Source organism: Asparagus officinalis, chromosome 3 (genome assembly GCF_001876935.1).
Source record: "Asparagus officinalis chromosome 3, Aspof.V1, whole genome shotgun sequence".
Classification (NCBI taxonomy): Eukaryota; Viridiplantae; Streptophyta; class Magnoliopsida; order Asparagales; family Asparagaceae; genus Asparagus; species Asparagus officinalis.
The window spans coordinates 1,548,650-1,571,411 of record NC_033796.1 but is presented as its reverse complement, the minus strand read 5'-3'; the positions used below and the strand labels follow the sequence as shown (position 1 = coordinate 1,571,411).

The 22,762-nt window shown below is 37.7% G+C and overlaps 3 protein-coding genes across 3 annotated transcripts in view; 1 reads left to right on the top strand and 2 right to left on the bottom strand.

Annotated features, from left to right (window-relative positions):
• The window catches only part of LOC109832479 (AP2-like ethylene-responsive transcription factor AIL1), a gene marked incomplete at its 5' end in the record, with an annotated part of 4,791 nt that extends 1,080 nt beyond the window's left edge, over positions 1-3,711 (bottom strand). The window contains 5 exons of the mRNA XM_020399833.1: positions 152-225; positions 358-452; positions 539-547; positions 3,456-3,538; positions 3,647-3,711. Of these exons, the coding sequence (XP_020255422.1) occupies positions 152-225; positions 358-452; positions 539-547; positions 3,456-3,538; positions 3,647-3,711 (326 nt within the window). The remainder of the gene's footprint in view (positions 1-151; positions 226-357; positions 453-538; positions 548-3,455; positions 3,539-3,646) is intronic.
• On the bottom strand, positions 8,770-18,907 carry LOC109832597 (microtubule-associated protein RP/EB family member 1A-like). Its single transcript, XM_020399964.1, has 8 exons — positions 18,685-18,907; positions 17,560-17,628; positions 17,395-17,481; positions 17,143-17,249; positions 16,953-17,065; positions 16,742-16,812; positions 10,518-10,631; positions 8,770-9,152 (listed from the first exon to the last, which is right to left on the bottom strand). Exons 1-8 carry the CDS (start codon positions 18,790-18,792, stop codon positions 9,027-9,029), a joined length of 795 nt encoding a protein of 264 aa, XP_020255553.1. The 5' UTR covers positions 18,793-18,907; the 3' UTR covers positions 8,770-9,026.
• Positions 19,158-22,762, top strand: part of LOC109832596 (40S ribosomal protein S9-2) — a 4,257-nt gene continuing 652 nt past the window's right edge. The window contains exons 1-2 of the mRNA XM_020399963.1: positions 19,158-19,276; positions 21,097-21,478. Of these exons, the coding sequence (XP_020255552.1) occupies positions 19,249-19,276; positions 21,097-21,478 (410 nt within the window). The 5' untranslated portion in view covers positions 19,158-19,248. The remainder of the gene's footprint in view (positions 19,277-21,096; positions 21,479-22,762) is intronic.

Here is a 22,762-nt window from a genome sequence, read left to right as displayed (position 1 = left end):
ATCATTGGGCCTGTCACTCACAATTTTGCTCCTGCAAGGTTGTTTCTCTTCTTTGCATGTATGATAGGTGCAATGGTAGTACTAGATACTTATACAGAGTCAAGAAAGAATCAAATACTAACAGAGACAATTTTGCTTCATGAGGGGATACCTCCTAACATGAGCAACATATTCATCCTGTGACATGTTCTTCATTGTTTCTAATTCTCTCTCATAATCAGAGACCTGAACCAATCATTTTGATGATTAGAGATAGCAGGCATGTAGAGAAGTATATGCTAGCCAATAAAACACCATAAAAAGAAAAACATCATAAAAAGAAAAGAAAATGAAAGATTACATGAGTAGCAAGCTTACAGGGAAGTTGAGCTTAGCACTTGGGGTTGGACCCCAGTACTTAAGAGCTGCAAGATCATGTGCCCTTGCCGCCTTCTCCTCAGAATCATAGCTTCCTGATGCAAAGCCAAATTTATAAACTTCTGCTGACACATGGAAACCAATAAAAAGTGCGAGCTGAATCATAGATGTTATCTCTTACCTAAATACACTGAAGAACCATTGCACCAAACACACGAACAGCAAAGCAAAGAATAAATGAGTTAGATAACAACAATAGTTGATGAATCAGTAAATAAATACTAAAAAGAACATGGCTATACACCTTTTCCCCTAATGTATGTATATTTTTATCATGAACCCGTACATTTTGGATTTTTATCATACATCAATGAAAGAAACAAAGGATAATCTGCAAAACGATTAGTTTCAGCAAGCATAACATACTTTATCATATAAATTATTTAAGGTAAATAAAGGGATCCCCATTTGCAAGTGTCTCGCAGACATGACGGTCAAGATGAATGTTGTGTAGTCGGTCAGGAATAAAGTGTTCATCAGGCAGCGACTGTTCGATGAAAGTACTTGAACAAACAGAAGGGAGGTAGCGGTAGGGGTGAGATTATTTCGTGAAAGATATCGTTTAGGTTGGCGACTTGGGGTAGTGACTCAGATTTGAGGTCATGACTTGGTGATTTGGTAGAATCCCTGTGGTACATGGTTGGTATTTTCACCTTGGAGATTCAAGACCATCACAGACATTAACTGAATCCCAAGGGTGTTGACCACCAAACATCCACGGTTTGCAGTGGTTTTCTTGATCACAGGATGATGCGGCTATGATACCATTTTTAGAATTTAATGGTGCACTTCTGAAAGCAAGTTGTTTGGGAAGAAACCCAATTCTACATAAACCCACTAAAAACCACCTTGATCTATATAATCAACGAGGACCTAAATGGATCCTAAAATACCACCATGCTTTTGTATTCCTGATGCCCATGTAAACTGTTGTTGCACTAGCCTTGTCCTGATATAACAATGCATAGGCTTTACCATTTGAACACTAAACTAGTATTGGTACAGTGAATAATGCAATACCAACATCACCAGCCACCAATGCTTAATTGCAACCAGGAGACATTGGGTTGGCTCTATAGAGTCTATACTACATGATGTCCACCTGCATCAGGATGAACTCGAAGATTCTGAAAAGTGTATGCCCATACCAACATAAACCCCAAAATTAACATGAAATATGTAAAAATTAGAAGGAAATTTTAGCAGATTTAAGGAAAATAACTTCAATGCAAATTAAGGACTATGATTAGAAAATAAAATAAATCAGTCAGATTTCTTCCAATCCACTGCAGACAGGGCACCTACATTTGTCTCAGTTCCACTAAAGTATGACCCCCACTAAAATGCATAATTTCACACCAATCCACAACCAGCCGTGACTAGTGCATGAGTAAATACCATACTATATCAAACTTTTAAGTAACACCAAGTGCTAATTTGAAGTCACAGGAACAAAGATATTTCATTAGAATTTTGGATGTACAGGCTAGGTATGGCTAGAATTCTAGAAGCTCAAAACGATACCAAGAAAAGCGCAATGGTCGCTCTATGTGGGAACAAAGGAGATACATATATTATGCAAACAAGACGACATTTAATGGACTTGAAGGTGGGAAAAATTCATGTAGCTGGTCCCTAAACAATTTGCCACTTTAGCATGTGATATGTAACCCCCCCCGCCCCCCCCAACCCAAGCAGCGGCACCCCCAAAAAACGAAAAAAAGAAAAAGAAACCCCCACCACCCCACCCCAACAAAAAAAAAAAACTCCAAGCTATTCTAAAAAACAATTAAAGAAATTAGTAACTAACCTTGAATCCATTGCGAAAAGTAAACTGCCAATTTAAATCGCCCAAACAATAAGCCGCACGCTGCGCGCACCTTAAGTACATTCCTGCTTCGCATATATAGTCTTTCATGATATTTATATGTATTTTTAGGCGTAAATAGAACTTTGCTTAACCGCCCCGCCCCCCCCCCCACCTAAAAAAAAAAAAACCCACCAAATAAATAAAATTCTCAATCACCAAATAAAATAAAATTAAATTCCTCGATCCACCATTGACTAAAGCGAAACATTTTTTAAAAAACAACGATTTTTTCAAATTTAATAGGACAAAAAGCGCGACCGTTCTAATGCAAAAAATTGGAACAAAATCGAGCCATTTTTATGCGACAGTGCGACTACTAGTCCCGCCTGCCAAAAATGCCCGCGATTTTCACCAATAAATCACCCGCACGCTCCTCTCCTTCAGCCCCTTCTCCCTCATCTCTCTCCCATGCCTCCTCCACATCACCGCCGGAGCTCAGCCAGACCCCGCTGCCCAGCCCTCCCACCCACCGCCCTCCTCGCCCAGCTCGGCGCCAGCTCGGCGACCGATCGGTCATCTGGACGCAGCGGCGGATCCTGCATGCGCAGCGTTGAGGTCTTGAGGTGGCGGCTTGCAGGGCCCTATCAGAGCTTGGAGATGGTGCCGGCTGGGGGAGAGGCACTTGTAGCGGGCGTGTGAGTGATGGAGGTCGGCCGGCAAGTTTGGGCCGTCGACGATTGAGGAGATGGAGGCGTTTGAGAGAGGGCTTGGCCTGCTGGAGGAGTGAACGGGCGGAGCTTTGGTGGAGGTGACAGAAGGGGGAGAGAGGGGATTCGTTGGTGAGGCCGATGGAGGAATACGAGAGCAGCAAAACCGACCCAAAATGTGATCTATTGGGAAAATCGACCATTTTTTGCACGGGACCAGTCCCGCGCAAAAAATGGTCGATTTTGCCGATTTTTTTATTAGGCGGTCGGTTTTGCTTATTAAATTTGAAAAAAGGTCGGTTTTAAAAATTTGTCCTTGACTAAATATCTGTCATAAAATATTGGGTGTACTCATCACAAAGATGTAGCTCAATCTAGCTCACCTTATCGAAACCAAATGAAGCAAAACTGTATCTCATACATCAAGTGAGAGCCCCAACAAATCCTAATTCAAACATGATATCTCCCACCATTTCTAGGTTGATAAAATCCTACAACTGCAGTCAAATTGCATACCATACCATGCTTTCCTTTCCGTTTCCTTCCTTCTACTTGGCTCGTATTGTCCCAGAGATGCGCTTCAAACTTCCCGCTCCATTTCAACCTGCAATCAATCTCACAACTCATCCCATTTTTCCAAAATGTACAAAAATCATACATAAATCAAAACTAACTTATATAACATATCTTTTGATCCCATGATAAAGCTCACTTTGTAACTCCGTGATAACACGAAGATCTCGGGACTGCATACTTCTTCATCGCCGCAGCTAGACCTTCTTTCCCCACTCTTTGGCGGCCGCAACCGCCACAGTCCACGTCCAGCAGCTCCCCTCTCCCCTTCTAGAAGCTTCTGCCACGTCAGCGCCGACGCCTACGATCTCCCGCGGCCGATGGCACTCTTTTCCGGCGATCGCCGGAGACGGAGTCGATCCGTCGAGTTCTCTATTCTCGACGCGCTCTGAGGTTTTAGATTCCAGAATAAAACTGGATCCGATTGCATCCGTATCTTCTAGCGGATCGCTCATTGATGCAAACGTCTATACAAAATTAGTAATTATTAAAGAATCGTTTGAGGTTGAAGCAGATCGAAGCATGAAGAAAGCTGAAATTGAGTAATTTGGGGAATAAAATGAATGAAGATCTTTATACCTTTTAAGCGAATTGTAAACCCTAGTTACGAGGGGAGATCGAGTTCTTGAAGTAGATGGACGGATTCCTTCGAGCCGCGGGGTTGAGAGTGCGGTGACGTTTTACCGGGCGCGACGAGATCGCAACGGGCGTGAGCGGGGAGAGGCCTTTGCAGCGGAGGGGGGAGTGAGTTAAAAGATCGGCGGTTGCGCAGATCCTAAAGCACAGGGTTTGAACATGAAGCCACACGAATCTTAATGCAGAGGGCGAGTCATCAGATGAATTTTTTTTTTTTTTTTTTTTGGTGATTTGACGGTGGAAAGCACCCTTAAGAATATTTCCGAATTATTTCGGTTTGTCTATGTTTAATGTTAGGGTTATTTGCGTATATACATGAGCATTTATAAAAATAACCTCCAAAACTCAGTATTTGCAAAATTACCACTCAAACCATAACTTTTGATTAAAAAAATTACCCTCAAACCAATTAATCGTTAACTTTGATAAGCTAATTTGTAACGGCAATGTAAAGATTATGAACAAAATAATTAAATTTTTAGCACCAAGATGGTGATTTGTTAATTTAAAAGATATTTTTCGCAAATTAGATGATTTGAGGGGTATTTTGGCAAATACCCATGATTTTTTTTTGCCTAGGATAAGTGTTTAATATTCTATAAGAAAACTAAGGGCTTGTTAGGGAAACCATTCACTTCCATTCATCTTGTTTGGGAACACTTAGGAGGTGAAGTTAATTCACCCTAGTTCCCCTTGGTTCATCCTCTAATAGTATAAAATTTGTTACCCCCCAAATTGGGGTGTAACCAAGGGGAAGGGAACTCCCTTCCCTTCTCTCAGTTTCCCTTAACTTCTCTTCACCCTCTACAAATCCAAACAGAACATAAATATCTCGGAAGGGTTGACATTTTTATATTTTATTTATTACTTACATCCGTACATTTACAAGTTTGCATGATATTTATGTATGTACAATTGTATATAATAATCAACAATTATTTGCCCGTGCTCACACAGGTGAGTCTTAAATGTAGAAGGAAACTGAACCCACGACATGAGCTTGGAAGGGTGAAAGTCTGATTACTTTTATTTTTATATATGATGTTTGATCTCTAGTGTTTCTTCTTTAGTTATATGCATACGCTTCTAAATTAAATTGAACCTTTTTTTTTTGAGCTGATGCTTTTCTTTTCTATTTTTTATATATACTCCTTATTTTTTTATGGATATGAACATAAAATGGCTTACACAAATGACTTATAGCATACGTATTATTAAAAATTAGATAATCTAAATTGCAGGTTTTTCTTCAAATTGTTTGAAATTTAAAAGAAATTTAAAACAAATGGTGGATGAGTTTTATTTCAAAAATTGAAATTCAAAGTTAGATAGTATAATATCCTCTTTATTTATACTATTCTGATATAAAAAGAGAAAAAGAAAAAACCAAGTGGAGAATGAGCGTGTGGGTATTTTTTATTTAAAAGTTCCAAAATTAAAGTTAGATAGTTTAACCATCAAGCTCTCATTTGTAATATCTTTTCTTTCTTCTAATATTTAAAAAATAAAACAAGATATATAAAATTTGATGCTCCATATTATCACAACACTAAAATATCTCTTCGATGTTGGAACTTTGGAGGTTTTGCTAGCTAGTAATGTCATCTTACGTTGATGTTTTATTATAAAGTTTTTGAGATTTAGTATGAATTAAAGAATATATTGAGTTAAACCTGTGCGATAGGAATCAATCAAATAAAACATCACAATTACATGAGATTTATAGGCTTAACATATTGATTTAATCTAAAGCAATATCACATGTATACCTCAATGTGGTGATGCTTGCATTAGAATTTTAACTTAATTAGAAAATTATATGTGGTTTTAAAATATCCATAAAATATCTTAAGAAAATATTTATTTTTAGAATAATATTAAGAACTCATTGGAGATAATATTTTGGGCAATGTGTAAATAATATGTTTGATTTTTTCAAATCGCATGAAATATTTTTGTAACAAGAAAGTTTTTAATTTTATAAACCTTTACATATTCTATGTTTCTTATGGTGTTTTGTGTTCTATTAATATTTTAAAGAGAGACACAGGTGAATGGAAAACCCTTCTTTATAAAATCAGTAAAGACACGATATCAAATTAATAAATAACAAAAAATGAATAAATTCATCGAATATTTAAAAAGGAAGACTAATGCATCAACTTTAAATACGATTTACCACACATATAATTTTGCATATATGATTTTAGGGTTAACATTAGAAGAACCCCTCAATTATGGTGGATGTCTTAGAAAATCCCTCTCAACTAATTTAATGAGAAAGTCACCCTAAAGTTTGGGCATTTCATAGATAATTCCGCTCAACTTTGAAAATCAGAAAAAAAAACTCTATTAATTATGGGGTGTCCCACAAAACACCCCTAAATCTTTCACACTTTTCTCACCAAACGCCTTTAAAGTCATTTCAAAATATAAAATAACTTAAATACCCCAATTACAAAGAAATCTCCAACTTAAAAAAGGAACTATTTTGAATTTGCAATGTGTTGTACCCTCTTTCTCCTCTCTTTCCTCTCTTTCTCTTATCCTAAAAAATCGAAGTAATTATTTATGTCTGAAGTGTATTTTGATCTTTTCTTAATCCTCTACTTATCATGTGATATGCTATACATAACAATAATAACTTTCAGTGAGTAAAATGAGAAGAGTTCATGACTCTTTACATGAGTTTTTTTCCTTTAATTTCTATATTTGAATATATAACTACTAGATTTTTAAGTATGTTTAGTTACAATCTAATAAAAATTACAAAATATTTGATTTATTAGAAATTTTCGCTACCCGCGGGTTTTTTTTTTTTTTTTTTGCGTGGGCGGGGGGGGGGGAGAGTGTTTGTATTTACAAACATGTCAAAACCTTTTGCACGATATTTTCTCAAATTAAAAAGTTAAGGGGGCCGCTTGCTAAAACTAATTCATTAATTTTATGTAGAGGAGACACTTTACATGAGATTTTTTTTCTTTAATTTCTTATATTATATATATGTGTATATATATTATGTATATATATAGTCTGTGTATATTATATATGTGTATATATATTATATATATATATATAATATTATTATATTATATATATATATAATATATATATATATATTATATTATATATATATATATATATATATACTATATATATATATAGTATTATATGCAGATTTTTTTAATTACAGATAGTTATAAATCTGACGAGAATTACAATAAGATTTAATCATTAGAAATTTCTAATTATAGATAGTTTTAGTTTGCTGAGAATTCTTAAGTGAGTATAAGGTTGTAGGTTTTCACATATCATCTTCTGACGTGATAAGAGACACATGAATACTTAAGATATGACACATGTCAACTTTTTGTGTCCATATAATATAACACATGTTAATTTTATGTGCCCTAAAGAATTCCACCAATATATAAAGGATTATTAGAAATTTCTAATTATGGATAATTTAAATTTGATGAGAATTCTTAAGTGAATATAAGATTATTAGGGAAAGGAAGGTATAAGTGTCAATCAGATAAGGAAGGCTAACAAATAATAAGGGAAGTAAAGAGAGAATATAATAACTTGTTCAACAGTTTACTAAGGGGAAAAAAGGCAAATTATTTTCACTTCGTTTGGGAAGCCAATTCCCTTCTCCTTGGCCACCCCCCAAATCGATGGGTATTTGGGTAAAGAAAAGTTTCTATTTGAGAGGAACTTGTAACCTTAATTATTCTTCACTCCCATCCCTTACCCTACTTAAAAAACTCTCAAACAATGTTAATTCTTACCCATATCCAAACAGAGTACAAGGAATTCCGCAAATTTCTCTTTATATATAAATTATATATAAAGGAGGTTTAACACTCCCAGAACAAAAAAGCAACAGAGAAAAAAATAAACAAATAAAAAAGGCTAGTTCATGGAGGCACGGCACGATCAATGGGTAACATGCTATAGGAATCAAACTATATAGACACCATATTTCCTACCGTGTCCTTTCCATTCATGAAGCAAATACTTTCAACAGAGAAGAAAACTTGAACCTAGAAGAAAAAAGGCTAGGAAATACTTCTACGACGAAAAAAAAATAAAAAAATCTCTCAGCTGTTGATAAAGTTTCCAATGAAGAAACAATGACTAATATAAATACCCATCAGATAAGCGAATCCAATTCTGTGATACGCAGATCCAAATGCGGACCGAGCAAAAACCTAGAAATATATGATTGATTAATTTTTTGACAGCGAAGTAAATACCACATTCAGGAAATTTTTGTATCCACATTCAAATATGAAGGAGACCAGGATAATAAGCACAGTGTTTATGTAGACACAGTATCCCAAACTGGAAGAAAGTAGTCACCAAGAGAGGCCAACGTTTGCCATAAATGAAACCAGGACAATATTAGATACACGGTCTATTCATCTCATGGCAATGCCCTTGGTGCATCACCAAATACAGTTTCTGGCAGTTCTTGCAGCTACGAGATGGGAACCTGTCAAGAGTTTGTGGATTCAAGAAGAGGTCTCGACGAATAGTAAGAAAGACACGGGCAATAATTCTCATACACGTGCATTCACAATTCGTTCCCTATGATCCCAAGGAAGATAGATTATATACCCATATATAACGATGCAATGTCATAAATTTGAAAGACACAGTGCATCGGCACAGCTGTCAGCATAAACAACACCAATGATAAAAGGAACCTAGTTTCAGCACTATGTTGGTTAAGTTTTAAAAATGGTTGTCAGAAAGATTAAGCAGAGAACGAAACATTTTTGACACGTCTACCAACTGCAGCTTTTTATTAAGTCCTGTACAGAATGAGGGTCATCAACTATCTAATGAGATATGGAGGGGAGCGGATTTGAAATATCTCATGTGCTTTCCTCTGCCTCCTCTGTATCATCACTGACTGATCTGCTTATCAGATCTTGAGCTTCAGGAAGAGGGGAGCCTTTGGCATCCGCGGCATAAAGTATCTTCTTGATTGCTCTCGTCATCTGCCACAAAACATCGAATGAAATAAATAACAGTGAATTCATGCAATTGTTCATCTTCTTGGGCAAATGTTTATCTCATTTGATATACTGAGATTTCACCTCAACATGTACTAACATTATTATAACTTCTCAATAGAAAGATTGACTAGAATGAACGATTGGAGCACTTATCTTCCTACTAACCACATCAGGAAGCCACCTGGAACTTCCTATTCATCAAATTTTCAGAACCGTTGGCAATTAATGATTGCATCTAGCAAATAACTTATGGCTATACAATTCTTTTCAGGATGAAAACTGATTATTGTAGAAAGCAGTGTTCAATGTTGCATCTTCTCTTTTCTTTTCTTTTGTCTCTGGTGAGTACATTCTTGTAGCAAAGTTCATGCAAATGTTGATGTGATTTGGACTAAATTATAGGGTAATCCTGCCTATCTATAAAAACTCGAAAGATTTATGTAATGTGTGGATATTTACCAGCAATTTTTTTTTCTGTTAAGGAAGATCAAAGTGTCACTACTGACCAAATTACTTTTACCTCTATAAGAACCAAATGATAATGGACATGACCAAATGAATTACAAGCGTCTACATGCTTATCTTTCTTATTGTGAGCTTGAGGATTGAGTGATCATCCGGTTGATGTAAAAGAAAGAAACAAAGCACATGTATTTCAAGTCAGATGATCAAGTTCAGCAGAAATATATAGAACTTGTATTTTACATCTAAAAGAAAGCACAAACTTTAAATTATTGAAGCTGGCCAGTCTCAGCTTCCTGTACTGAAGAAGGGGAACAAAAAAGACTACAGTAGACCATGATACATGTAAAGAAAGCAATGATTTAAATAAACTTTGACAATAAGATGTCCAATCTCATTTAGATTGAAGTCTTGGGTGGTAGTGGTGCCGGGGTGGGGGGTCGATATAGACTGTTACTTAAATACATGATAACATGTATTTTTATCATTGTTAACCTCTTTATCATTCAGAGTTTGCTCATCAATTGGCAGTACAAAAAGATATCTCCATTATAAAAAATTACAGGTCGAAAGATTTCGGTAACATTGTGCATATGTAGCTTTCTATAACTTGTCAAAGAACCTTGGGGCTTATAATGCAATTGGTCCCGAACTGAACTCAAGCCTTATTTATCTCTAGCACATTTGCCTCTGAATGGAAATTATGCATAAATTTGAGTGTTCTCCTTTACAGAGAAAGGATATCATGCTAATAACAGTTAAAACAAGATCCCTGTATTACCATTTAATTCTGATATTGGGAAAGAAGCATCGACTACGTTAGAAGAATTGCTAAGATTTGAATCAATGAGTAAACACAGTTATTACACCTGAACAATTACTTACTGGTAGATACTCCAATTCAGGCCTCTGGCAAAGTATTTCAATGTCCCGCAACTTCTCATAATAGAAATCTCTTTCTTTCTCCATGTTACCCAATGATAGATTAATATCTGCCATCTAAAGAGTTAATAAAACAGAAGTATTAGTTTCTCCATGTTACCCAATGATAGATTAAGATCTGTCATCTAAAGAGTTAATAAAACAAAAGTATTAGTTACCATACATTAAGGGAAAGTGACATCCATTTACATATTCCATAACTTAAATGACATCCCCACTTGTTGAACAAACATAGGATGAAGTAGGTAAAGTCAGGTCTGTTGGGACAAACTCGGGGCCCAATAGAGCAGGGTCACAGCAATAGTAGAGCAAAAGTAGAGATAAAATGTTGGACACACAGATTTACGTAGTTCGACACTTGATTGCCTACGTCCACGGGCAAGGATAGAAGAATTCACTATGAGGAGAAAACTCTGGAGTTACAATCTCTCTTTCTAAGGAGATACTCTCTCTATTTTTTCTCTCACTCTCTTTTATATAAGAAGTTTTTTCTGGGATGAGATTTCCTTAAGGATTTGAAGCCTATTTATAGTTTTTGGAAAAACACTATGCACAATATTTCTGGGATGAGATTTCCTTAAGGATTTGAAGCCTATTTATAGTTTTTGGAAAAACACTATGCACAATAAAATATTAATATTTTACTGTAGCTGTGTTGAAGCCTATTTATAGTTTTTGGAAAAACACTATGCACAATAAAATATTAATATTTTACTGTAGCTGTGGGGCCCGCTCTTTTGTTTTCTTTCAAAAAAATCAACAAAGGCTGCATTGGATGAAAAAACGTGGGCGGCTGCTTCTTTCGGTGCTGTGTCTTTGTTAGACGCATGACAATCTCCCACTTGAAGATTTGATTGAGCATCAATCATATCTTCACATCATTCTTTCTATCTTGTCATCTTCATGTTGCTTACGTTTCAGACAAATCACAGGAGGATCGACACCAAATAAATTTGTCAGTACTGACTGCTTTTGTCAAAAAATCTGCTAGGTTGTCTTTGGTGTGAATTTTCTGCATATCCACTGTTCCTTCTTTCACTTTCTCACGAACGAAGTGATACTGAACTCGAATGTGCTTGGTTTTTGAATGAAAGGCTGAATTTCTTGCCAAATGCAAAGCACTCTGACTGTCACAAAATAGAGAAATCTTCTTTTATTCATAGCCGAGTTCCTCCAGCACCATCTTCAACCACATCGCTTCTTTACTGGCTTGTGTAGCTGCTACATACTCTGCTTCTATTGTTGAAGTAGCCACAACTGACTACAGTTTTGAAACCCAGCTTACAGCTCCGTCAGCAAGTGCAAACACATAGCCTGTGGTGATTTGCTATTATCACGATCACCTGCATAATTAGAATCAACATATCCACTGACAATAAAATCAGATCCCCCATAACATAATGTAACATTTGAGGTTCCTTGAATGTATCTTAGAACCCTCTTTACAGCATTCCAATGCTCTTTACCAGGATTCGTCATGTATCGACTAACCACTCCCACTGCTTGTGCAATGTCTGGTCTTGTACAAATCATCACGAACATTAAGCTTCCCACTGCTGATACATACGACACTCGAGACATCTCCATCCTCTCTTCTTCACTGCTAGGACACATCGTGGAGGATAACTTGAAATTAACAAGAAGTAGGGTAGAAATTGACTTACAATCTTGCATGTTAAAGCGTCGTAAGATTTTCTTCAAATAGTTCTTCTGAGAAAGCCAAATCTTCCTATTAACTCTGTCTCGGTAAATTTGCATCCCTAGAATCTTGTTTGCAGATCCTAAATCTTTCATTTCAAATTCCCTAGCCAACTGAGCCTTTAATTCTTAGATACGATCTTTGTTGGGGCCTGCAACCAACATGTCGTCAACATACAACAATAAGATAACAAAGTTATTTTCACCAAACCTCTTGAAATATGCACAAGGGTCTGAATTAAGTCTGTTGTATCCAAGGCTCATGATGAATGAATCAAATCTCTTATACCAACACCTCGGCGCCTGCTTTAGACCGTACAGAGATTTGTTCAATCTGCAAACCAAGTTCTCTTTTCCTTTTTCTTCAAAACCTTCTGGTTGGAGCATGTAAATTTCTTCTTCAAGATCTCCATGAAGAAATGCTGTTTTCACATCTAGCTGCTCTAGATGTAAGTCAAATATAACGCTCATAGCCAGGACTATTCGGACTGTTGTTAGTCGAACTACAGGAGAAAATATTTTATTAAAATCAATACATTCTTTCTGAGCATATCATTTTACCACCAATCTAGCACGATATCGCTCCACTTGATCATCGCCATTTCGCTTGATCTTGTAGACCCATTTGTTTCCAATGGTCTTTCTTCCTTATGGCAGTGACACAAGTTCCCAAGTCTTGTTCTTATGGAGAGCTTCAATTTCTTCCTGCATTGCTGCCATCCACAAAGATGCATCTGTGCCATTTATAGCTTCATGAAAAGTTGATGGCTCTCCATCTTCTGTTAGAAGACAGTATGCAACATTACTCTCCGTAATATACTCCGAGTGCCAAGTCGGTGGTCTTCTCTCACGAGTTGACCTTCGAACTTCTGGAGCCTCGGACTCGACCGGTTCTTGTACATCATGCTCCGGTGTTGCTTCAGAAGAATTCAGATTATCTTCTACCTGAACAACTACAGTCTCTGAGTCCTTCCTCAAACTGATTTCTTTCTCTTCACTTTGTAGTTGGTTCTCTACAAAGATAACATCTCTGCTGATGATAACCTTGCGGATAGTGGGATCCCACAGGCGATACCCCTTTACTCCATCAGCATACCCCAAGAATATGCATTTTCTGGATTTTGAATCCAGCTTTGTAATTTCTTGGGCATTGTACATTACGTATACTGGACATTCAAATATATGGAGGTTGGAATAATCAGCTGGCTTGCCAGTCCACATCTTCATTGGCGTCTTTAATTGTATTGCAGTTGATGAAGATCGATTCATCACATAACAAACGGTTTTTACTGCTTCCGCCCAAAAGAATTTTTCCAGATTTGCAGTTGCCAACATAGCTCTTGTTCTTTCCAACAGAGTTATGTTCATCCGCTCCGCCACTCCATTTTGTTGAGGAGTATAAGCCGTACTGAATTGTCTTTTGATGCCTTCATGCTTGCAGAATGCTAGGAATTCACCGTTTGTGTATTCTCCTTCATTATCTGACCTCAAGCACTTGATCTTCTTCTCAGATTCAAGCTCGACCCGCGCTTTGTAGTCTTTAAAGACTGAGAACACATCCGCCTTCTTCTTGATAGGATACACCCAACATCTCCTGGAGTAATCATCAATAAAGGACACAAAGTACTTTGCTCCTCCTAAGGATGTAACTGGTGCTTGCCATACATCAGAATGAACCAGTTCCAGAATAGCCTTGTTTCTAGAACTCTATGTGTTGAACTTCAGTCGATGCTGCTTGCTTGTAACATAATGCTCGTAGAATGGAAGAGCTACTGAATTAAGACTAGGAAGCAGCTTCTGATCGGAGAGAACCTTCATGCCTCGTTCTGACATGTGGCCTAGCTTGAGATGCCACATCATGGTTTGTTCTTCTCCACTGCTGGTTGATGCCACACATGAATCAGTTTCCTGCAGAGTTTCTTCCTTGAGCATGTATAGATTTGCAGCTATCTTTTCTCCTTTTATCACCACAAGCGCCCCTCTAACAATCTTCATGATCCCATTTTCGATATGGGTCTTGCACCTGAGCTCATCTAATTGTCCCAAAGACAATAGATTCTTCTTCAAGCCCTTCACATGTCGCACATCTTGAATGGTGCATATTATACCATCAAACATTTTAATTTTTATAGTACCAATACCACAAATCTCCAAGGCATGATCATTCCCCATGAATACAGATCCTCCTGAGATAGGTTCATATTTGTGAAACCATTCTCTCCGAGAGGTCATGTGCCAAGAGGCTGCTAAATCTAGAAACCAGACATCAACAAACTTCTTTCTGCCTTCATCAACAGTGGTTGTTTCACTGAATAGAATTTCACCATTGTCTGACGTACTGACAACGCATCCTTAAGATGTTGATGGCTCTGAAGACTTTTTATCTTCACTCTTCTTATTGTGCCAACACTCCAATTTTACGTGCCATCTTTTGCCACAGTTGTAGCATTTGATATTCTTCTTACTTCGTGATTTCGATCTACCATGGGCATGACTCCCACTGGAACCACGTTCTGTTGATCTTCCTCTCGTCACCGACAAGACCTCCGCTTGCTGCGAACTTGACTGCCTGTCTTCCTTGTTCTTGCGCCGATTTTCTTCCTCCAGAACAGCGGCTGCAACATCGTCGAAGACTAGATTGTCCGTAAGGACGTTGTTTATCAGGTTGATGATGAGTTGATCATACGAGTCAGGTAGACTCTGAAGTAGAAGTTTTGCACGTTCATTCGCACCAACTGTATACCCCAACGTTGTGAGTTAGGAGAACAGTGTGTTTAAGGTGTTGATGTGGTCGGTCATCGATGTAGATTCCGCCATCCTCAGAGTGTAAAGTCTCATTTTTAAGAAGATTTTGTTGTGCATGGATTTCGCCTCATATAACTTTGTTAGAGTATCCCAGATCTCCTTTGATGTCTTCTTCTCCTCTATGCTTGACAACACCCCGTCTGCTAATGCCAAATGGAGATTTACAATAGCATTTTTATCCATCTCGTTCCACTTCTTATCATCTGTGATGTCGTCCGGCCTTGCACCGATGACCGCCAGGCAATTATCTTTTCTCAAGATAGCCTTTATCTTCAACTTTCACAGTGAGAAATTACTCCCGTCGAATTTCTCGATCTTGAACTTCACCGGCATTGCTTCTACCATGAACAGTAACTTCTTACTATTTCACGTAAATAGTACTGTATTTATAAACAGTAACCGTATCCGTGAATAGTACCGTATTTGTGAACAGTACCGTACTCGTGAATAGTACCCGTCACCTTCAAAGGGTAAATAATAACCTAACTTATTTTCTGATGTGGAGGATCCACCTTTGGTGACAGCCACAGAGCATACGATGAGTAGATATATACAAGTACCCTAAGTTGGCTCTGATACCACTTGTTGGGACAAACCCGGGGCCCAATAGAGCAGGGTCGCAGCAATAGTAGAGCAAAAGTAGAGATAAAATGTTGGACACACAGATTTACGTGGTTTAGCACTTGATTGCCTACGTCCACGGGCAAGGATAAAAGAATTCACTATGAGGAGAAAACTCTGGAGTTACAATCTCTCTTTCTAAGGAGATACTCTCTCTATTTTTTCTCTCACACTCTTCTATATAAGAAGTTGTTTCTGGGATGAGATTTCCTTAAGGATTTGAAGCCTATTTATAGTTTTTGAAAAAATACTATGCACAATAAAATATTAATATTTTACTGTAGCTGTGGGGCCCGCTCTTTTGTTTTCTTTCAAAAAATCAACAAAGGTTGCATTGGATGAAAAAACGTGGGCGGCTGCTTCTATCGGTGCTGTGTCTTTGTTAGGCGCCTGACAAGGTCCACATTAGCATGATCAAGATCCAACCTGAATCTGGCATATGTTCTCACCTTCCCAAATTCAATTTGTGACACGTATGGGGTAGTGCAGTCTGATACTTATTTCAGTCTAGGAGATTCATTGAAGTAATTATAAGCTTTAATAAGTTCCTCAGGAGATAAGTTTTTACCTGCGTGGGCTCGCTTGCACCAATTTGAAGGCATAAACATGAAATAACGAGGGTTTGCGAAATCTCGTTCAAGAAGAAAACCAAGATTTATGATAACATGTTAAAGATGCAAGTAGCTTCGAAGTTGAACATGAAAATCAAATTTCATAAATTAAATGAATAAATATCTCTGGAACCAGGATCATGACCAAATCAAAATTGCATGTACGTTCTTACTGGCTTCACATAGTCTAATGCAGAGGCATAGTACTAAATCTGCTTTATCCGAGTTAGGAAGTTGAAACATCCATGTGTCACAGGAAGCTAATCGTTTGAGTACGAATAGTACGTGCAGACTTTCTACAAATAGGACTTTCATATAAACCTAAATCTCTAGGACAAAAAAACTGTAAGGTACAAATGTGCAATGCACAAGGTACTTTATCTCAAGTAGATGGAAAAGAGAGTATATGTGTTTTTAGTACTTGTAAGGTACCTTCTGATATAGTTCCCTTATTTGGCTTACGTAAATTTCCTCATTAGCTATTGGGGAAACTTGCTTTGCACCTGGATCAAGAGAATGGTGTTTTTAGTACTTGGAAAAAAGTATGAAATGGTTCTTAACTATTAAAACGCAGCATGGAAAGAAGCCAGAAAACCAGAAGAAGTGAGCCAAGTGAGATAACTATAAGGATTGAGGTACATGCCATCTGTGGAAACACGATTTGGTAGGCTATTATGTGGCAATGATTTGGAGAACTTCTGAGAACCCTTCCGCTCCTTCCCTCCTTTGCATCGTCTCTCGACAGGGTTGTAGTTTCTGGAGCCAACTTTCAATTATTATGAGAAAATAAGCTTCTGAATTAGTTTTTCAAATGATAAAAAGGAGTATCATACTCATTCATAATTCCATGAGTTACAGAATCACAGTAGCGCTTCAGCCATTGTAGGAACTCCAAATTGTCCAATGGCCGTCCTTTAACAAGTTTGTTGACTTCAATGTGCTACAACACAGGTGAAATACAGGAACCAAGCATCACTAGTTGAAAATTATTGATGTTTTATCTTAAGAGACAAATAAGCGAGTGACCAAAATAAAACAAGCACAAATAAAAAGGAAAATATATGTTATCCTTATATATCAACTACCTTTTCTATTTTCAGCTTGTTAAACACGTCCTGCAGAAGCTTGTAATTTTGAATCATGTCGTACTCAGTCTTGGCATCAAAATTTACCTAAAAAACAAAATATATTCGAGATTAAATAACATGATGTCTAACTAGGTATGAGGGCAATAAAAAAGAATGAATTACCCTATGCATGGGAACAATCCCAGGATGGACCATGTCCATCATTTGGCACTGGACAGCACCAGATGCTGCCTGCATTATAGTCATTACGTAACAAAGGTGCATTAACTATAAAAACCAGATGAACAACAACAACAGCAGTAAAAGTGTAGCAGAACTAAAGATTTTGATGCTGTCAAACAATATGAGGCCAACTTAGACGCTTCAAATTGTTATTCCGGAATCACTTCACTAAGTAGTACTATCACCGGTTTCTCCCTCATCTACTATAAGATCACAGGGGAAGTATCATAGCATTGTACACAGTGAACATTTCTATGAATTTGGAGGAATGAACCACAACAGGAGTAGATTTCCCGAGACCCAAGAATTTCCGATTGCACCAATCACGCAGTTCAGTTCTCATTTTGCATCTTGTGCTGATATTTTCTTCATCCCCCTACACTGACATGTCTTGATGACGTAGAGAAATACGTAACATTCGGAACGGCAGCCAGCTTTAGAATGTGGATAACCTTTCTTATTAATATCTCTGATATAGGATCCAAATGGGACAGTCAAATAATGCTGCTTGCATGTTGCTGATACAATCTTTTCGTTCAAACAGAAAAAATTTCACCACCTTTCAATTAATAAAGAAATTAAGCAAGTGGAAAATTAAAAGGAAAAAAAAAAGATACTCGGAGCCGGCACCTCTTTTGTAGACTCATCAAGGTGAACTAAACTTTTACAGCTATTATGCTAATACTAGACCAATGTAGATTCACGGAAAAATCGAAAAAAGGGGGTAAAAATGGAACACAAATGTAGTCCATACAATAGTTTGGGGGAAATGATCAAATTAATATAGTATACAATCCCTAATTAGATGTCTCGATCACATTACCCTGTTCTAATTAGAACAATAATTTAAAAAAAAAACTTGACCTTAAATCGACATAACTCCTATGGAAATGAAGGGATTTAAGGGGGGGAAAACCTATTTAAATATCGTAATCTAAATCACATGGTCTCCAATTAAACATAGCTTCTTTCTCCGATCAATTAAAACAAGAACCACGCCAAAAAAAAACCTCGAAAACAAACAAAATAGAGGGAAGAAACCCTAGTTTTTTTTTTTTGGCTGACCTCTTCGACGCGAGAGAGGCTGAGCTGGAGGGTGGCGTTGATCCACGACAGGATCTCGTTCCTCCCGACGAAATACGCTCCGTCCATCATCCCGATCGCCGCCGCCATCTTCGAGATCCAACGGCCGAGATCGCGATCGCCAAGCCTTAACACACAGTCTCCCTCTCTCTCTCTCTCTCAAAACCCGGGAGAATCTAATAATAAACGCTTCAAATTTTCGTCAGGAGAAGTTACCGTCACCGCGGGCCGGTGACGGGATCCCTCCGCGGGTAAAAACTGGTGTGGGGCCCACATCTCTTACAGTTGTCTCTCCGAGCTATTAATAGCAGTCGAACGAAATTTAAATTCTTACGGCCCACCCCCAATGTAATATGGGCTCATCAATCCGGCCCGCTAGTTTCCTGAAACTGGAAAGTAAGCAGTCACGCGCCGTGCGCGTGAGGGTTTCGGTCGCTATATATAAAGGCGATTGCTGCCCTAGGGTTTTGCCTTCGTTCCCCCCTTACTTGGAGAGGTGAGACGGCGAGATCTGAGGGAAGGTGAGCAGGGGTCGCTGCGTCAACGATGGTGCACGTTTCTTTCTATCGAAACTGTATAATTCCTGTCTCTCTTTTTCTCACTATCTCAACCCTAATCTCAATTATTTTGTTATTTAGATCAATTCATTGTTTATACTGCTTCTGTAAGATGTTTTCTTATTTAAATGTGCCATTTTATTTTCCTTAGGCTTATTAGAAATTACTTTAATTTGGGGGTTTCAATAAATTCTGTTTGGAATATGGAAGTTTGAAAAGGGTAATGTTGCGATACAATCATGAATAACGTTTATTTGTCATTGTAGTTGGGTTGGGTTTAGGTATAACTAAGCCCATGAGGAATATGTAAAATTTTAATATTTGTTTGGATGACATTAAACGATTGGTATTTTTTTGTGTGAGAATTAGAAAAAAAATCAACCTTTAGACGTGACATGATAATTATTTAAACATACTATTAAGTAGTAACTTTTAAACGGTCGTTTTATATGGTGATAAATTTGTAATTTTTTCCAGCTGCACTCATAATCCATGTGCATTCTGACAAGTGTAGTAATGGAAAATAAATAGTAGAGGCTGTGGTGCAACGATTCTTATGTTCAAGGGCTGTGTTGCAACAGTTCTTATTGCAATATGATTTATTTGGAGATGAGAAAAAGAGTTGTAATATGTTATTTGGGGAGAGCAAATGGCTGGTCAGGCCAGTTTTGATCATTTTGTATGAAATTGCATCGAACGAGAGGTGAAGACTATACTGAACTGAACAGAATTACTGCAGTTCGGTTCTGCTAGTTCTTTTGGGTTGCAACAGCCCTCATCACCGAGCAGCGGGGCTGCTACCTCATTCTCACTATGAATAGGAAATTATATGAAAAAAACCTCAGTAAAACAGAAAGAGAAATAAAGAAAATGATGATTGAAGATAGAAGAAGAGATGGAAGGGGATTATATAAGGTTGGTAAGTTGGCTTGAAGGCACCTCCTGAGAAAGGAAGCTGCGACTTTGCTTTGGTATTTGCAGGCCTCTATTGTTTTTTTAATGAAACAACTTGCGATTGCTTTGAGTGGGACATTAGAACTCATATGGTGAGTGGAGAGAAATCGGACTTAGGAGTTAGGAGGGTATACCCTTTATAGGGTAAGTTAAGAATTTAAATAAGTGGAGAGAGATTATTCGGTCGGTTCGGTAAAAGTGGGTTGAAAGTTTTTCAACTTGGCTTGAACCCAGATAGACTATAAAAACCAAACAGAAGCATTAAAAATCAGACGACTTTGTTGATTTATTTGATCTAGACCAGAGTTTGTTCAGCCCTATACCATATGTATAAGATAGTTTCATTCGATGTTAAGGATTAACTTAGTGATGGGAATAAGCCTTATGGTATGTTTGGGAGTTCACTTAGGGAAGGAAGGGGAAAAATTCCCCTTCCTTCCCTTTCCCTTCATTACCCCCTAATTTGGGGTGTAACATTTTGGCTCAAATCCCCCCCCCCCCCCCCCCCCTCCTCTACCCTCCTAAATGCAACTCCCAAACAAGGTTAAAATTACATTTCTCTTCCCCTCCCCCTCTCTACCCTCCATCCAAACAGGCCATTAATGGAATTAGATTGAAGAATAGCTGACCCCAAGAATTTGGGATTGAATCTTTGTTGCTTTGGTGTTCCATTCAAACTGCTTTATTTGAAAGAAAGGAATGTTGATTATATGGTTCTAATTTAAAAGTACGTCGTGGTTGTATTTGCTATTGTTTAAATGTAATTTTTGTTGAGTTTGATCCTTTATTTTGGCATTTTATTTAGTCAATTTCCAAATTAAAAAGTGCTTGTAATTTGTTTTCTTGGAAAACTGATTTCTTTACCTCCAAATTTTATATGCAGATGGCAAGACCTTTAAGAAACCACGCCGTCCATATGAGAAGGAAAGGCTTGATGCCGAGTTGAAACTTGTCGGGGAGTATGGTCTTAGGTGCAAGCGAGAACTCTGGAGGGTACAGTATGTCCTGAGCAGAATCCGCAATGCAGCGAGGCAATTGCTTACTCTTGACGACAGGGATCCTCGCCGTATCTTTGAGGGTGAGGCTCTTCTTCGGAGGATGCACAAGTACGGTCTTCTTGATGAGGAACAGAACAAGCTCGATTATGTCCTTGCCCTGACTGTGGAAAACTTCTTGGAGCGCCGCCTGCAGACGCAGGTCTTTAAGTCAGGCATGGCTAAATCAATCCACCATGCCAGAGTTCTTATCCGACAGCGTCATATTAGGTAAATTTCTGCTAGATTTTCAGATGAGTTTCATGGAGAATTCTTTTTAATCATTATAAATAGTAAAATATGCAGTTGTTGATCTCATTGCATAAATTTATTTGCAGCGTGTGTAGTCCCCTTATCAGTTATTAGATGCTTGTGTCTTGTAATTAAGTCACAAACAAATTCTGGAATTAGTGTGCTATGCAACAAAGTCTTAATTATCATTTATTATAGTTTTATCCTTGAATTTAATTTTTACGGAATTATGTAGAAATGTTGTTTTCGTATGTATTAAGATGTTAAACATGAAACATGTTCTTGTCCATCCATGTTGATAAGGCCATACTATGACTGTTCTCAACATGGCATGCAGAACATTGTTTGAGCTGTATGCAATTCGAGCTAAAATATGATACGAACTCCTTAGCACTCTACAGTGGCGTAGCCAGAATTATTTTTTGCTTTGGGTGAAAAATAAAGATGGTTTACCCGTATGTCGTGAAGGAGAGGAGGGAGGCGCGGGAGAGGGAGGAGGGCTGGGGATTGTTGAGATGGAGGTCTTGGAAGAGGAGGGAGAGGAGATTGGATCTGCAGGAGAGGGAGGTGAAGTGGCGGGAGAGGAGGGGAAGCGAGGGGAGGAGGGAGAGGTCGTGGGAGAGGCGGAGTTTCTTGCCCTGGGCAGCTGCCCAGGGCAAGCAAGCTCTGGCTACGCCACTGGCACTGTAGAATAACATTAAAGAAAGTAGGGGGCGTCCTTTATTTTATAGATATCCTGTGATGAACCACTTGTACTACCACTAATGATTTTCTCCACACTATATAAATATAGTCTTCCTTTAATTGTTGCAAGGATCTATTAATATGCTTTAAAGAATTGGTTTTTCTATCTCCTTCTGGGTTGATATGAGAATTTTGTTTCCTGAAATATAGAGGATTTTGTGTTTTCTATTTTATAATTTGTAAAAAGAATGCTTTGCTAAAGTTTATTGATGGGAGTCCTTTGAACTGCTATTCTTAGTCTCTAGGCAAGAATAATTTAGGATTCATTCTGAAATTAAAATTTTCTCGCAACTCTTTGTCAAGGCTTTAACTTTGCTTTAGTACGGATATGCTACCTTTTATACTTTCTGTTTTAGGGCTCTGTGAGGTAAAGCTAGAATTTTTGTTTGTCTTGATACATTAGCATCCGATGAAAGAAAGATCTCCTTGTTAAGCAACTTGATTAGAAATATATTGCAAATTGAACTCTTGGAAATTAGTCTACACACTCACTTATCCAAAATCTCCATGGGCGTGTTT

Excerpts from the sequence above, each read along its gene's own strand:
- LOC109832597 (XM_020399964.1), bottom strand. The coding sequence starts at position 18,792 with ATGGCGGCGGCGATCGGGATGATGGACGGAGCGTATTTCGTCGGGAGG. Across the intron at positions 17,066-17,142 it reads ACTCATGGAATTATGAATGA|AAACTACAACCCTGTCGAGA; the intron begins GTATGATACTCC and ends AGTTGGCTCCAG. Across the intron at positions 10,632-16,741 it reads TAAGGGAACTATATCAGAAG|ATGGCAGATATTAATCTATC; the intron begins GTACCTTACAAG and ends TTAACTCTTTAG.